At 35.5% G+C, this 15,091-nt stretch overlaps 1 protein-coding gene across 1 annotated transcript; it reads left to right on the top strand.

Moving 5' to 3' along the window:
* The first annotated feature begins 1,214 nt into the window (after nt 1–1,214).
* LOC112621086 (zinc finger protein 85-like) lies at nt 1,215–3,356 on the top strand. Its single transcript, XM_025380280.1, is given in 2 exon segments — nt 1,215–2,570; nt 2,893–3,356. Coding segments are annotated over 2 exon segments (1,548 nt in total). The 3' UTR covers nt 3,085–3,356.
* Nucleotides 3,357–15,091: the final 11,735 nt, after the last annotated feature.

The raw sequence follows: 15,091 nt of genomic DNA, 5'->3' as shown, positions 1-15,091 counted from the left end.
CTTGTTACATAAGTATCTTTGTATGTATTCTAGTTTGTTGAGCCTTTTCATTTTTACATCATTTTATCTTATAGTATTTCAGTTATTTTTTGTATTTTTTGCCTCCGCAATTTCTGTTTTCTAATATCTTTCGTTGTTTTGTTGTTATTCCCATTTTTCTGATTTTTAATAGTTGTCTGTGTTCCTGTTACACTAATGGAGTATTATTCAATTTATTTAAAATTTTTAAAACATATTTGTGCATCTTGTTTTGTTTTTGTTTTTAGACAGAATCTTGCTCTGTGTTGGCCAGGCTGGTCTCGAACTCCTGACATAAGGTCATATATCCGCCTCATCCTCACAAAGTGCTGGAATTACAGGCATGAGCCACCATGCCAAGCCCATATCTTTATTTTTTAATGCTTGCTTTCTGAAAATTTTATAATTGATAGGGCTACATTGCCCTAATAGTTTGTATACATTGTAATCTTTATTTGAAATTTGAACATTAAAAAAAGCTACCTGTCAGTGTTTATAATGTAACTTTATCCTGGCAAAGTCTAAGACCATTTGTCTGACTAAAGATTCTGAGAGTCTTTCAGACTTTTCCTTAGGATGTGTCATGTCTGAAATTTTTTAGGGTTTTTTTTAGTTCATTCTTATTTCTTCTTAATAGTCAGTAGTCACTTGCCACAACTGTTCACTGTCTCTTAGTAGCTATAGCATTTACCTTTGATCTCAGTGGACTCAAAATTTTGTCATTCCAAAGTATACTGCCATTTGTTTTAGCACTTTTTGTCACGGGAAACAGAAACCAGTGTCTGCAAAAGCACCTACAAGCCAGAAATAAAGATGTGTATATTATTATTTCTCTTGCCTTTTGAAAAAGAAACCGAGTTGGCAGTTCACTTCTAAAGGTACTGTGTTACATCGGGGAACAGAAAGAGCTGCATTGGGTAAATGTGAGAGACTTTTCTCTCCCCTTTGTGTAGCTCTTTGCATTGTGCAAACCTGGGGCACTGCACACACTTAACTCATTTATTAATTCTCCACAGATAGGTTTTGGTCAGTATGTTTTTGTTACATTTATATATCTATGAAGGAATCAGAACCTGTGGTATTTTGCTATGCCGTCTTGCTTATGTAGTTGGTATGATTTTATAGGTTAAATTTGTAAAGTATATTCATCTGAGTCTAGCAGGTGGAGTAATTTGTTATTTTTGTTTCTTTCAGCTATGTGTTCTCGTTTTGCCCAAGACCTTTGGCTAGAGCAGAACATAAGAGATTCTTTCCAGAAGGTGACACTGAGCAGATATGGAAAGTATGGACATAAGAATTTACAGTTAAGAAAAAGCTGTAAAAGTATGGATGAGTGTAAGGGACACCAAGTAAGTTATAATGGACTTGACCAATGTTTAAAAACTACCTAGAGCAAAATATTTCAGTGTAATAAATATGTAAAAGTCATTCATAAATTTTCAAATTCAAATAGACACAAGATAAGACGTACTGAAAATAAACATTTCAGATGTAAAGAATGTGACAAATCATTTTGCATGTGTTCACGTCTAACTCAACATAAAAGAATTCACACTAGAGAGAATTTCTACAAATGTGAAGAATGTGGAAAAACCTTTAACTGGTCCACAAACCTTTCTAAAAATAAGAAAATTCACACTGGAGAAAAGCCCTACAAATGTGAAGAATGTGGAAAAGCCTTTCACCAATCCTCAAGCCTTACTAAACATAAGATTATTCATACTGGAGAAAAGCCCTATAAATGTGCACACTGTGGCAAAGCCTTTAACCAGTCCTCACACCTTACTAGACACAAGATAATTCATACTGAAGAGAAACCCTACAGATGTGAACAATGTGGCAAGGTCTTTAAGAAGTCCCCAACCCTTACTAAACATCAGGTAATTCATACCGGAGAGAAACCATACAAATGTGAGGAATGTGGCAAAGCTTTTAACCTATCTTCATAACTTACTGAACATAAGAAAAATGACACTAGAGAGAAACCCTACAAATGTGAAGAATGTGGCAAAGCCTTTAACCAGTTTTCAACCCTTACTACACATAAGATAATTCATAGCAGAGAGAAACCCCACAAATGTGAAGAATGTGGCAAATCTTTTAACTTGTCCGCAAAGCTTACTGAACATAAGTTAATTCATACTGGAGAAAAACCCTACAAATGTAAAGAATGTGGAAAAACTTTTCACCGATCTTCAATCCTTAGTGCACATAAGAAAATTCATACTGGAGAGAAACCCTACAAATGTGAAGAATGTGGAAAAGCCTTTAACCAGTCCTCACACCTTACAAGACATAAGATAATTCATAGTAAAGAGAAACCCTACAAATGTGAACAGTGTGGCAAGGTCTTTAAGAAGTCCCCAACCCTTACTGCCCATAAGATCATTTATACTGGAGAGAAATCTTACAAATGTGAGCAATGTGGCAAAGATTTTAGCCAACTTTCAAACCTTACTCAACATAAGAAAATTCATACTAGAGAGAAACCCTACAAATGTGAAGAAGGTGGCAAATCTTTTAACCAGTTCTCACAACTTGCTATACACAAGATAATTCATACTTGAATGAAACCCTAAAAATGTGAACAATGTGGCAGATCTTTTAACCAGTTCTCAAACTTTACTACGCATAAGAAAATTCAAACTGAAGAGAAACCCTACAAATGTGAAGACTGTGGCAAAGCTTTTAACCAAGTTTCAACCCTTACTATATGTAAGAGAATTTATACTGGAGCAAAACCTTGGAAATTCAAAGAAGGTGGCAAAACTTATAATCCTCAAAACTTCCTACGCGTAAGAAAATTCATGCAGGAGAGAAACCCCACAAATGTGAAAAATTTGGTAAATAACCAGTTTTCAAACCTTTTTACACAAAATTCATACTGGAGAGAAACCCCACAAATATGAAGAATGTAGTAATACTTTTAACCAATTCTCAAACCTTACTAAACATAAGAAAATTGATACTGAAAAAGTTACAAACCAGAGAGATGTGACAATGATTTTAACAAAACCTTCCAACTTTTCTAAACATAAAGGAAATCATACTGGTAAGAAATTCTAAAAATGTGAAGAATGTGACAAAGCCTTTAAATGGTTGTCACACTTGATTGTAGGTAAGATCCATACTGGAGGAAACTCCCAAGAAGTGTGAAGAATATGGCAAAACCTTAATTCCTACACCTTATTGCACAGGAAAGCATCTATACTTCAGAAAAAAATTGTACTGATATAAAGAATGTGGAAAAGCCGTTAATATGTGCTTACATCTTATTCAACATTAGAGACTTAATACTTAATAAAAGCATTATAAATTCGATTACTATCAAAAACTCAAAGTATAAGGTTTTTGTTTTTGTGTTTTGTCTTTTTTTTTTTTTTTTTTTTTTTTTTTTTTTTTTAATGAGACTATGTAATAGTCTGTCACCCAGGCTGGAGTGCAGTGGTGCAATCTTGGCTTACTGTAACCTCTGCCTTCTGGGTTCAAGCAATTCTCCTGCTTGGGCCTCCAGAGTAGCTGGGACTATAGGCATGTGCCATCACACCTGGCTAATTTTTGTATTTTGTAGTAGCGACAGGGTTTCACTGTGTTGGCCAGGCTCATCTTGAACTCCTGACTTGAAATGATCCACACACCTCTGCCTCCAAAGGGCTGGAATAACAGGTGTGAGCCACTGTGCCCAGCCAATATAAGCCTTTAAAGTAAAAAAAAGAGTTTTTATTTTGAAGACAAACATTACAACCATAAAGAGGGTTGTAGTGCCTGCCTTACTTGTATCACAGATCTTATTGTACACATTTTGTATCAGAAGCGGTTGCTCAAACTTTGTTCAACATCAGGGAATTTATATCGGAGAAAAACTACAAATGTAATACATTTCAAAAATTTTTCAAAAACTACAGCTTAGAAAACACCAGGGGATGCATACTAAACTATATTTTTTCAGATGCAGTAAATATAAAATACAATTCAAAAATAAGTATGTAAGTATCAAAGAATTCACGGTAGAAATATCTAAGGCACTGACACTTCAAACACTGCACTAAGTAAATGTGCTGAGTATACAAAATAACCTAAAACTAAAGTAGGTGGATAAATTATTTGTATATAACTTTAAAAGAAGTAGAAATATTTTTGCAGAGTTACAATTACATTCAAAGTATGCTTTTTTCCTTGAAAAAAATTGCAGAATTTATGAAAAGTGAATAATGATGTAATTAAACTCAAATTACTTCATGCTCTTCATTCCTATTGCATTCATTAGTGAAAGCATGTGATCAATTATTGCTGCATCAAAGGTATGAGAGATTCTTTTTTGTTAGGTGGATATTAGTTTTGAATTTTTCTATGGAAGAGTAAAGACATCACAATATAAGATGCATGATAAAAATCCAAGTGGAGAGGTTCCTTGTGTTTATAATATTGAGTGATGTATGAGGTAAGTGTTGAGAGTAGTATTCTTCTGCATTATACTCCAAACAAAATAATTTTAGTTAAATTTAGTTAGTATATAATTTTACTAATCGTACTTTTATGTAATAAAATGCAGTACAGCTTAAAAAATTTAGATTATTGTAAAGTTAAATTTTTAATTAAAAATTTTAACATGATAAGACCATTGTGCATTCAATGAAGTGTTATTATGCTGCTAACTTTAACCTATCCCACCTTACTCAAGGGTGTAGGTCAAAGATGGTAACGATAGACTATTTGGTAACATCATGGACTAACATCTCCAATAATTTCTTTTGCCAGTGGCTTCAAACAGCAAATAAATTAATGAATATTGTTCCCATTGGTTAAATTTTTATTTTTATTGATAATTTAAACTTAGTTTTCTCAATTTTTGTGGGTACATAGTATCTGTTTATATTTATGTCATATATGGCATTTTTTGATACAGTCATATAATTTATTAATTAGATCAGGGCAAATGAAGTTTCTATCAACTCTAGCATCTATCTTTTGGACTACTAACCCATCCTACACTTTTACTTACTTTAAAATGTACAATTAAATTGCTATTGACTACAGGGTCATTTTTATGAGTATCATAAAAGTTATTTACAAGTATAAATAAAATCCTGAGTCTTAAAATTCTGAGTTCTGTTTAAACATTTTTAAAAATTTATTACGTATTTTTCTTCGAACATGTGGTCTCTCTCTGCCTGCAAACATACAGAATTTTAGTTTTGATTTACATAGAGTTAGCTATGCACATATGTTACTCTAAAAATAAACCTTAGGTGAAAGAAAATTGCAGGTTAAGTATGTTTGTGTGAATATGAGTTGGTACCTATTTTCACAAGAACAAAGCAATATTGTAACAAAACAAAATTTTAATAAGTGACTTATTAACTGAAATTGAAAACCTTTAAAATGCTGAAAGTAAATCTATACTCTGCTTTTTAAAAAATTCATTACTGTAAAATCTTCTGACTTATGGTTCAGAATCTGTCCATGAAAATTTTCTGTTTTTCCTTGCCTAGTACTCATGCTAGACCTATAATTTTCTTGTCTCATAATTTTTTCTTTTATAGTTTATGAGGTATTCATTATGTAAGCTGTTGACTAATAATGATTTTTATAAAATTAGTGCACACAAAATAATTTTTAGATATATTTCCAAAATTGTGTATTATATTTTATTTAATTAGGACATTCACTTTGTTCTTTCCATTGGAGAATTCTACATAAGCCTATATTTTTTAACTTATTTTGTTCTCATTATAATTGACATAAGTATATTTATTGAGCCAATTTGTTCAGGTAAGAACTAGGGATGCTTCATAAGTCATGATTTTTTTATATATATAAATGCAGCAAACAAACATGACAGTGCTTGCTGTATAGCAGATGCTCCATCATAAGCCATAAATATTCCTGCTAGAGATAGTTTGTAAGTTCAAGTCGGAGAGGGAAAATATCAATAGTGAAGAAATAAGATTGATTCTTCATGTGGAGATAATATATTTTTTCCATGCTGCGAAGCTAAATATTGCTGAACTTAAAGAGAAATTCTGTTTCTCTTATTTCCTAATTATCTTTAGTTTTGTTTGTCTTATTATGTGTCTTCTGTGTATTCATCACAGCTCTTCTCCTTCTTTTTCTATGTGATTGCTACAGTTTTCTCACTGTTGTCTTCATGCCATGTCATTTTACATGGTACTTTGTAGGTTTTGATGAGAAAGTTGGTATTTTTAATGTACTCAAAAATTTGTTTTAATTAGAAAGTTTGCTTATCAATATAACTTTCAGATCAATTAAGATAAAAGGCATACACTGTCCACAGATGAGAGGATTAAATAACTTAGCATTGTTTTTCTCTGTCTGTAAAAGGAAAATTTAATTAAATTCTCACACGAAGTGTGACACATTTAATATTTGCTGGAAAATACATCTTAGAAATTAAACTATTAAGAATTAATGGTAAGTGAGGAATTTTAAATTTAATATTCTATGATATAGCACAACACATAATTATTTATTTATTTATTTATTTATGAGACGGAATCTTGCTCTGTCACCCAGGCTGGAGTGCAGTGGCGCGATCTCGGCTCACTGCAACCTCCGCCTCTTGGTTTCAAGCAATTCTCCTGCCTTGGCCTCCCAAGTAGCTAGGACTGCAGGCGCCTGTCACCACACCCAGCTAATTATTTTTAGTAGAGATGTGGTTTCATCATATCGACCAGACTGGTCTCGAACTCCTGACTTCGTGATCCGCCCTCCTCAGCCTCCCAAAGAGCTGCGATTACAGGCGTGAGCCACTGTGCCCTGCTGAATCCTTTATTTTTAAGTGTGAATGTTAAAGGTTGCAAAATAATAAAATGACATCTGTGGATTTGAAATTCGGAATATTTCTTGTCCATATTAATATTACAACTCAGAGGAATTTCACTCTCTTGTGTGTTTTTTTAGTGAGTGAAGATCAGTCTACAGTTTATATTCTTACTCACCTGTCGTCAATTTCTTGGCCATTTTCTCTGGAGAAATTTTGGAGATTATGGCAACTTTTAAACTATTTTGTGTTATTTTTTATGCAAGCTTGTTTATTGTTTTCCCAGAGTGGCCAGTCAGAAGTCTATAAGCAACACCTGCCCTTTTAGTGTCTTTCATACCATTACTATCTGTAATAAAGAAATGTGTATTTATTTTGTAAAACATAATATTTGGAAGTATATATACATCGTCAAATGCTTAATTCTAGGTATGTTGCCTCACATAGTTAACATTTTTGTGACAAGAGCACATGACATTGTCAGCATCTTTCAAAACTACAAATACCTTATTTTGATCTATAGTCACTATGCTGTACAAAAAAAAATCTCTTAAACTTATTCTATTAACTATAATTATGTATTTTTTGATCAACATCTTTTCAAACCTTCCTTTCTCCTAAATAACTTGGTGTCTGGTGGTCACCACTTTACTTCAATAAGATTAAGTTTTTTAGAATCCTTTTGTAAGTGAAATCATGAAATAATAATCTTTGTGCCTGGCTTATTTTGACAAATATAATGTTTTCCTCCAGGTTAATTCATGTGATTGAAAATAATAAAATTTCCTTCTTTAAAGATGAATAGTATTCCATTCATCTTTATATGCCATGTGTATATGCCATATAAAGTGTGTATATGCCACATTGTCTTTGTGTACTCATTAAATGTTGAAACCACTGATTCTATATTTTGGTAATTATGAAGAGTGTTGCAAAAAACAAGCACAAATGTTTCTTCATTCTGATTTCGTTTGTTTTGGATATATAACCAATAATAAAATTATATGGTGGTTTAATTTTAAATTTTTTTGAGAAAGCTTTATTTTGTTTTTCATAATGACTGTCCTCATTCACATTCAAACCAACAGTGTGCAAACATTGCCATTTTTTCACACCTTGACTAACACATTTTTAAAAATAAGAGTAATTCTAACAGAAATGAGTTTATACAGTTTTTTTTGCTTTCCTTTCCCCGATAATAACTTATATTGAGCATTTTTATGTATCTCTTGACCATATGTATGTCTTGAAAAATATTTAAGACTTTCACTCATTTTAATCGTCTTTTGTCATATAGTCGTTTGAGTTTCTTATGTATTTTTGATATTAACCACTTGTCACATGTATGATTTGCAAATATTTTCTCTATTTTTTTAGTTATCTCATTTTGTTGATTGTATCAGATTCCATGCAGCAGCTTTTTAATTTGAACTAATCTATTTCTCTTTTGATTTCCTGGGATTTTGAGGTGAATTTATTTTTTAATTTTTTTTTTTTTTTTGAGACGGAGTCTTGCTCTGTCACCAGGCTGGAGTGCAGTGGTGTGATCTCGGCTCACTGGGTCCTTCATCTCCCAGTCCAAAAGATTGTTCTGCTTCAGCCCACTGAGTGGCTGGGACTGCAGTCGCGTGCCACCATGCCCAGCTAATTTTTGTATTTTTAGTAGAGACTGGGTTTCACCATGTTGGCCAGGCTGGTCTCAATCTCTTGACCTTGTGATCCGCCCGCCTCGACCTCCCAAAGTGCTGGGATTACAGGCATGAGCCACCGCGCCGGCCAAGGTCAAATTTTTTTAAGTCACTGCAGCCTAGAACTCTTGGGTTTAAGATGTCCTCCCGCCTCACTCTCCCAACTAGCTGGGACCACAGGTACAAGCCTGTGTGCCCAACCTGTTGTTATTACTTTTAATGTCTGCTAGTTTCAGGGGTGCACAGAGATTTAAAGGGCACATTTTTCCAGGGTTTAGGCATAACATGAGCACTGGGAATGAAAAAGGTCCTACAGGGAAGGCAGTGCCCAGGAGAATAGAATCTGGGTGTGGGTGTTACCACTCCCTTTCTCAATTTGATTCTTTCTTGTTCTTTGAAGAGAGAGAGTGACAGCTAAAGAGAACTTGGGCTTGGGGTCAGAGGGTCTGATTTTAGGTCTGGAGTCGATCTCTTAAAGGCTAGGTGAGATTGACACTATATCCAACCTCTCTTCTGCAAAATGAGAAAGGTGAGTCTGGATGAGCCCTGAGGTCCCCTTCAGTCTTTTTTTTTTTTTCCATAGGTTTTGGGGAACAGGTGGTATTTGGTTACATGAGTAAGTTTTATGTGTTTTTGTTTTGTTTTTTGTTTTTTTGAGATGGAGTCTCGCTGTGTCACCAAGGCTGGAATACAGTGGCGCAATCTTGGCTCACTGCAACCTCTGCCTCCCGGGTTCAAGCGATTCTCCTGCCTCAGCCTCCTGAGCAGCTGAGATTACAGGTGCAAGCCATCATGCCCGGCTAATTTCTGTATTTTTAGTAGAGATGGGGTTTCACCATGTTGGTCAGGCTGGTCTGGAACTCCTGACCTCGTGATCTGCCTACCTCAGCCTCCCAAAGTGTTGGGATTACAGGTGTGAGCCACCGTGCCCGGCTGAGTAAGTTTGTTAGTGGTGATTTGTGAGATTTTGGTGCACTCATCACCCAAGCAGTGTACACTTAACCCAATTTGTAGTGTTTTATCTCTCACCTCCTTGCCAACATTCCCTTCTGAGTCTCCACCATCCATTGTGTCATTTTCATGCCTTTACATACTCATAACTTAGTTCCAACTTGTGAGTGAAAACATATGATGTTTGGTTTTCCATTCCTGAGTTACTTCACTTAGAATAATAGTCTTCAGTCCTATCTAGGCTGCTGTGAATTACATTAATTCATTCCTTTTTATAGCTGATTAGTATTCCATCATATGTATACTACAGTTCCTTTGTTTGCTCATTGATTGATGGTCATTTAGGTTTGTTTCACATTTTTGCAACTGCAAATCATTCTGCTATAAACATGCATGTGCAAGTATCTTTTTTGTATGATATCTTTTTTTGCTCTGGGTAGACATCCAGTAGTGGGATTGGTGGATCAAATGGTAGTTCTACCTTTAGTTCTTTAAAGCATCTCCACACTCTTTTCCATAGTGGTTGTGCTAGTTTAGATTCCCACCAGCAGTGTAGAAGTGTTCCCTTTTCACTGCATCCACATGAACATTTATTATTTTTTGATTATTTGATTATGGCAATTCTTGTGGGAGTAAGGTGGTATCACATTGTAGTTTGGATTTGCATTTCCCTGTTTTTTTCATAGGTTTGCTGGCCATTTTTATATCTTCTTTTGAGAATTGTCTCTTCGTGTTTTTAGCACACTTTTCAATGAGATTGTTTTTTCTATGCTAATTTGTTTGAATTCATTGTAGATTCTGGATCTCAGTCCTTCATCAGATGTATAAATTTTGAAAATTTCCTCCCACTCTGTGGGTTTTTGTTTATAGTTTTAGGTCTTAGATCTTAGATTTAAGTCTTAGATCCATCTTGAGTTGATTTTTATATAAGGTGGGAGATGAGGACCCAGTTGTATTCTTCTACATGTGGCTTGCCAATTACCCCAACAGCATTTGTTGAATAGGGTGTCCTTTTCCCACTTTATGTTTTTGTTTGCTTTGTGAAAGATCAGTTGGCTGTAAGTATTTGAGTGTATTTCTGGGTTCTCCATGTTGTTCCGTTGGCTTACGTGCCTGTTTTTTATACCAGTACCATGTTGTTTTGGTGACTGTGGCCTTATAGTGTAGTTTGAAGTTAGGTCATGTGATGCCTTCAGATTTGTTGGTTTTGGTTAGTCTTGCTTTGGCTATGCAAGCTCTTTTTTGGTTCCATATGAATTGTAGGATTGTTTTTTATAGTTCTGTGAAGAATAATGATAGTATTTTGATGGCAATTGTGTGTAATTTGTAGATTGCTTTTGGCATTATGGTCATTTTCACAATATTGATTCTACCCATCCATGAGTAGGTATATATTTTCATTTGCTTATGTCATCTGTAATTTCTTTCAGCAGTGTTTTGTAGTTTTTCTCATAGAGATGGTTCACCTTCGTGGTTAGGTATATTCCTAAGTAATTTTTTTTTTCTTTTTGTGCAACTATTATAAAAGGGGTTGAAGTCTTAATTTGATTTTCAGCTTGGTTGCTGTTGGTGTATAGCAGAGCTACTGATTTGTGTACATTGATTTTGTATTCTGAAACTTTGTTGAATTTATCAGTTTTAGGAGATTTTTGGAGGAGTCTTTAGTGCTTTCTAGGTATACAATTATATCATCAGGAAAAAATTACAGTTTGAGCTCCTCTTTACCAATTTGGACGCCCTTTATTTCTTTCTCTTGTTTGACTGCTTTGGGTAGGACTTTCAGTACTATGTTGAATGCAAATGGTGAGACTGGACATTTTTGTCTTGTTCCAGTTCTCAGAGAAAAATGCTTTCAACTTTTCCCCATTCAGTATTATGTTGGCAGTAGATTTGTCATAGATGGCTTTTATTACATTAAAATATGTCTCTGGTATGCCAATTTTGCTGAGGGTTTTAATCATAAAGGGATCCTGGAATTTTGTCAGATGTTTTATCTGCATCTATTGAGATAATCGTGACTTTTTGTTTTAATTCTGTTTATGTGGTATATCACATTTAGTGACTTCTACATGTTAAACCATCCATGAATCTTTGGTATAAAACCTACTTGATTATAGTGGATTTTTTTAAAATATGTTGTTTGATTTGGTTAGCTAGTATTTTGTTAAGACCTTTTGCATCTGTAGGCTGGGCCTTGTGGCTCACACCTGTAATTCCCACACTTTGGGAGGCTGAGGTGGGCAGATCACTTGAGGTCAGGAGTTTGAGACCAGCATGGCTTACATGGTGAAACCCCATCTCTACTTTTATATATATATATATATATATATATATATATATATATATATTTTTTTTTTTCTCTCTGCAGTTCTTGGTTAGAATGTTCTGTAAGTATCTGTTAAGCTCATTTGTTCTAGGGTATAGTTTAAGTCCATTGTTTCTTTGTTGACTTGCTGTCTTGATGAACTGTCTAGTGCTGTCAGTGGAATATTAAAATTTTCCACTATTGTGTTACTGTCTCTCTCATTTCTTAGGTCTAGTAGTAATTGTTTTATAAATTTGGGAGCTCCAGTGTTAGATGCATATATGTATTTAAGATTGTGATATTTTTCTGTTGGACAAGGCCTTTTATTATGATAAAATGTCCCTCTTTGTCTTCTTTAACTGCTATTGCTTTAAAGTTTGCTTTGTCTGATATAAAAATAGCTACTCCTGTTTGCTTTTGGTGTCTATTTGCATGGAATGTTTTCTTCCACTCCATTACCTTAAGTTTTATGTGAATCCTTATGTTAGATGAGTCTCTCAAAGGCAGCAGATAATTGGTTGGTGAATTCTTATCAATTCTTCAATTCTGTATTTTTTAAGTGGAGCATTCAGGCCATTTACTTTCAATGTTAGTATTGAGATGTAAGGTACTATTTTATTCACTGTGCTGTTTGTGACCTGAAAACTGTTTTTTTTAAATTGTATTTTTGGTTTTTAGGTCCTGTGAGATTTATGCTATAAAGAGGTTCTGTTTGATGTGTTTCAAAGAGGTGTATCAATATTTTGAGCTCTTTTTAGTAGTTCTTTTAGTGCTGACTTGGTAGTGGCAAATGCTCTCAGCATTTGTTTGTCTGAAAGAGACAGTATCTTTTCTTCATTTATGAAGCTTAGTTTTACTGGATAAAAAATTCTTGGCTAATAATTGTTTAATTTAAAGAGACTAAAGATAATGTCCCAACCTTTTCTAGCTTGTAGGGTTTCTGCTGAGAAATCTGTTCTTAATCTGATAGGATTTTCTTTCCAAAGTTTTAGATTTCTCTTTCTCCTCAGCAACACCAATTATTCTTAGCTTTGTTCACTTAAAATAATTCCAAACTTCTTGGAAGCTTTGTTCATTTTTTCTCATTCTTTTTTTCTTTGTTGTTGTTGGATTGGGTTAATCCAAAAACCTTGTCTTTGAGCTCTGAACTTCTTTCTTCTGCTTGCTTGATTCTATTGCTGAGACTTTCCAGAACATTTTGCTTTTCTCTAAGTCAGTCCTTCATTTTCTGAAGTTGTAATTGTTTTTCATTTATTCTATCTATTTAACTGAAGATTTCTCCCCTTATTTCTTGTACTTTTTTTTTCTATTTCCTAAATTGGACTTCACCTTTCTCTAGTGCCTCCTTGATTAGTTTAATAACTGACCTTCTGAATTATTTTTTCAGGTAAATCAGGGATTTCCTCTTGGTTTAGATCCATTGCTGGTGAGTGTGATTTTGGGGGAATGTTAAAGAACCTTGTTTTGTCATATTACCAGAATTATTTTTCTGGTTCCATCTCACTTGGGTAGGCTATGTCCGAGGGAATGTCTAAGTGTCAAGGCTACTGTTCAGATTATTTTGTCCCATGGGGTATTCTCTTGATGTAGTACTCTCCCCTTTTTCTTATCAATGTGGCTTCCTGAGAGCCAAGCTGTAATGATTGTTATCTCTCTTCTGGATCTAGCCACTCAGCAGGTCCATCAGGCTCCAGGCTGGTACTGAGGGTTGTCCACACAGAGTTGATGTGAATTGAACGCAGGTCTCTCAGCTGTGGATATTAACACCTGCTTTTGTGGAGGTAGCAGATGATAAATTGGACTCTGTGAGAGTCCTTAGTTTTGGTTGTGTAATGCACTATTTTTGTACTGGTTGGCCACTTGCCAGGAGGTGGTGCTTTCAAGGGAGCATCAGCTGTGGTAGTATAGGGAGAATCAGGTGATGGGTGGGGTCCTAGGACTCCCAAGAATATATGATATTTGTTTTCAGCTACCAAGGTGGGTAGGGAGGGAAGATCATGTGGGGCCATGGGTAGGTGTGTTTGAGCTTAGCCTCTCCTTGGGCGGGGCTTGCTGCAGCTGCAGTGGGAAATGGAGGTGTGGTTCCCAGGTCAATAGAGTTATGTTCCCAAAGGATTATGGCTGCCTCTACTGTGTCACGCAGGTTGTCAGGGGTGTGGTGGAGACGGGGAAAGCCAGCAGTTACATGCCTCACCCATCTCTCATGCAACCCAAAAAGCAAGACTCATTCCCACCGTGCTCCCCACCCCCAAGAGCACCGATTGTTCTGCCAGGCAGTGAGGGAGCAGAGCTAAGAGACTGCCCCTGGCCACTAGTCTCCCAGCTGCAAAAGCAGGCAGGGCTTTTGTGCCTTGCTGCCTGTGGAGTCTGCTCACCCAATTCACACCCTTTCTGAGTTTCTGGTCAGGAGACTTCAAGTTTGGTTAGAATTGTTAGAAAGTTCAGCTGGAGGTTTCCTTCTCCCTGTGGTCCTTTCCAAGTTCCCCTGGCAGCCCTCCCCGAGGACCCCTTTGAGGCAGGTCTAAAATGGCTTTCCAGAAGAGTCAGAGAGCCCACAGGGCTTTTCCTGCTTCTTCTACCTCTGTATGTAGCTCAGCTCTCTAAACTGACTCAGCTCCAGGTAAAGTCAGATTTCTTATTCCATGTTCTAGAACTTCAGGTTCCCTAGTGAGGGTATGTGTTCAAGGGCAGACTATCCCTTTTTCCCACTTTCACATCTTGAACACTATCAATATTTTGGCTGTCTGCCAGGTCCTGCAGGAGCAACTTGCTTCCTTCAGAGGGTCTTCACATTCTCTCAGCTCTCCTGGTTTATTCCTGCGGTACTTCTGGAGCAAAAGTTAATGATGTGAGTCTCCACATGCTGCTCTGAGTGGGAGCTGCAATCTAGTCCTTGCCTCCTGTTCACTATTTTTTTTTCCCAAAAAAGGGTTTTTAAAATTTCTCTTTATTTCTACTAATTTAGAAAATTCAAAGCTAAAAATGTTAGGTCAAAAATAAAAGGTAGCATTGGATGAGAGGGTGTTGGGCCTAATGGTTAAGATGGAAACTCTGTATCAGGTGGTTCCTTGTTGCCTTCCAGTTTTGCCATTTATGGGCTGTATGACATGAATACAGTTTCTTGATCTCTCTGTGCTTGACTCTTCAGCTCTTTACTGCCTAAATCTTAGGGTTGTGGTAAAATTAAAGCAGTTAATACAAATAAATGTGCCCAATAAGTCCCTAGCACATACTGAGTGTACAGGAAATTTATTCACTCTTATTTGTTGATTCTTTTAGATCATGATTAATGTTAAACCAAAAAACAAAGTGGCCACATCAGTGCTTTGTAACCAGTGTTTCTTCTAG

Source organism: Theropithecus gelada, chromosome 3, assembly GCF_003255815.1.
Source record: "Theropithecus gelada isolate Dixy chromosome 3, Tgel_1.0, whole genome shotgun sequence".
In the NCBI taxonomy this organism is placed as follows: Eukaryota; Metazoa; Chordata; class Mammalia; order Primates; family Cercopithecidae; genus Theropithecus; species Theropithecus gelada.
The sequence above is the reverse complement of the archived record's forward strand: the minus strand, read 5'-3'. Positions and strand labels throughout refer to the sequence as shown.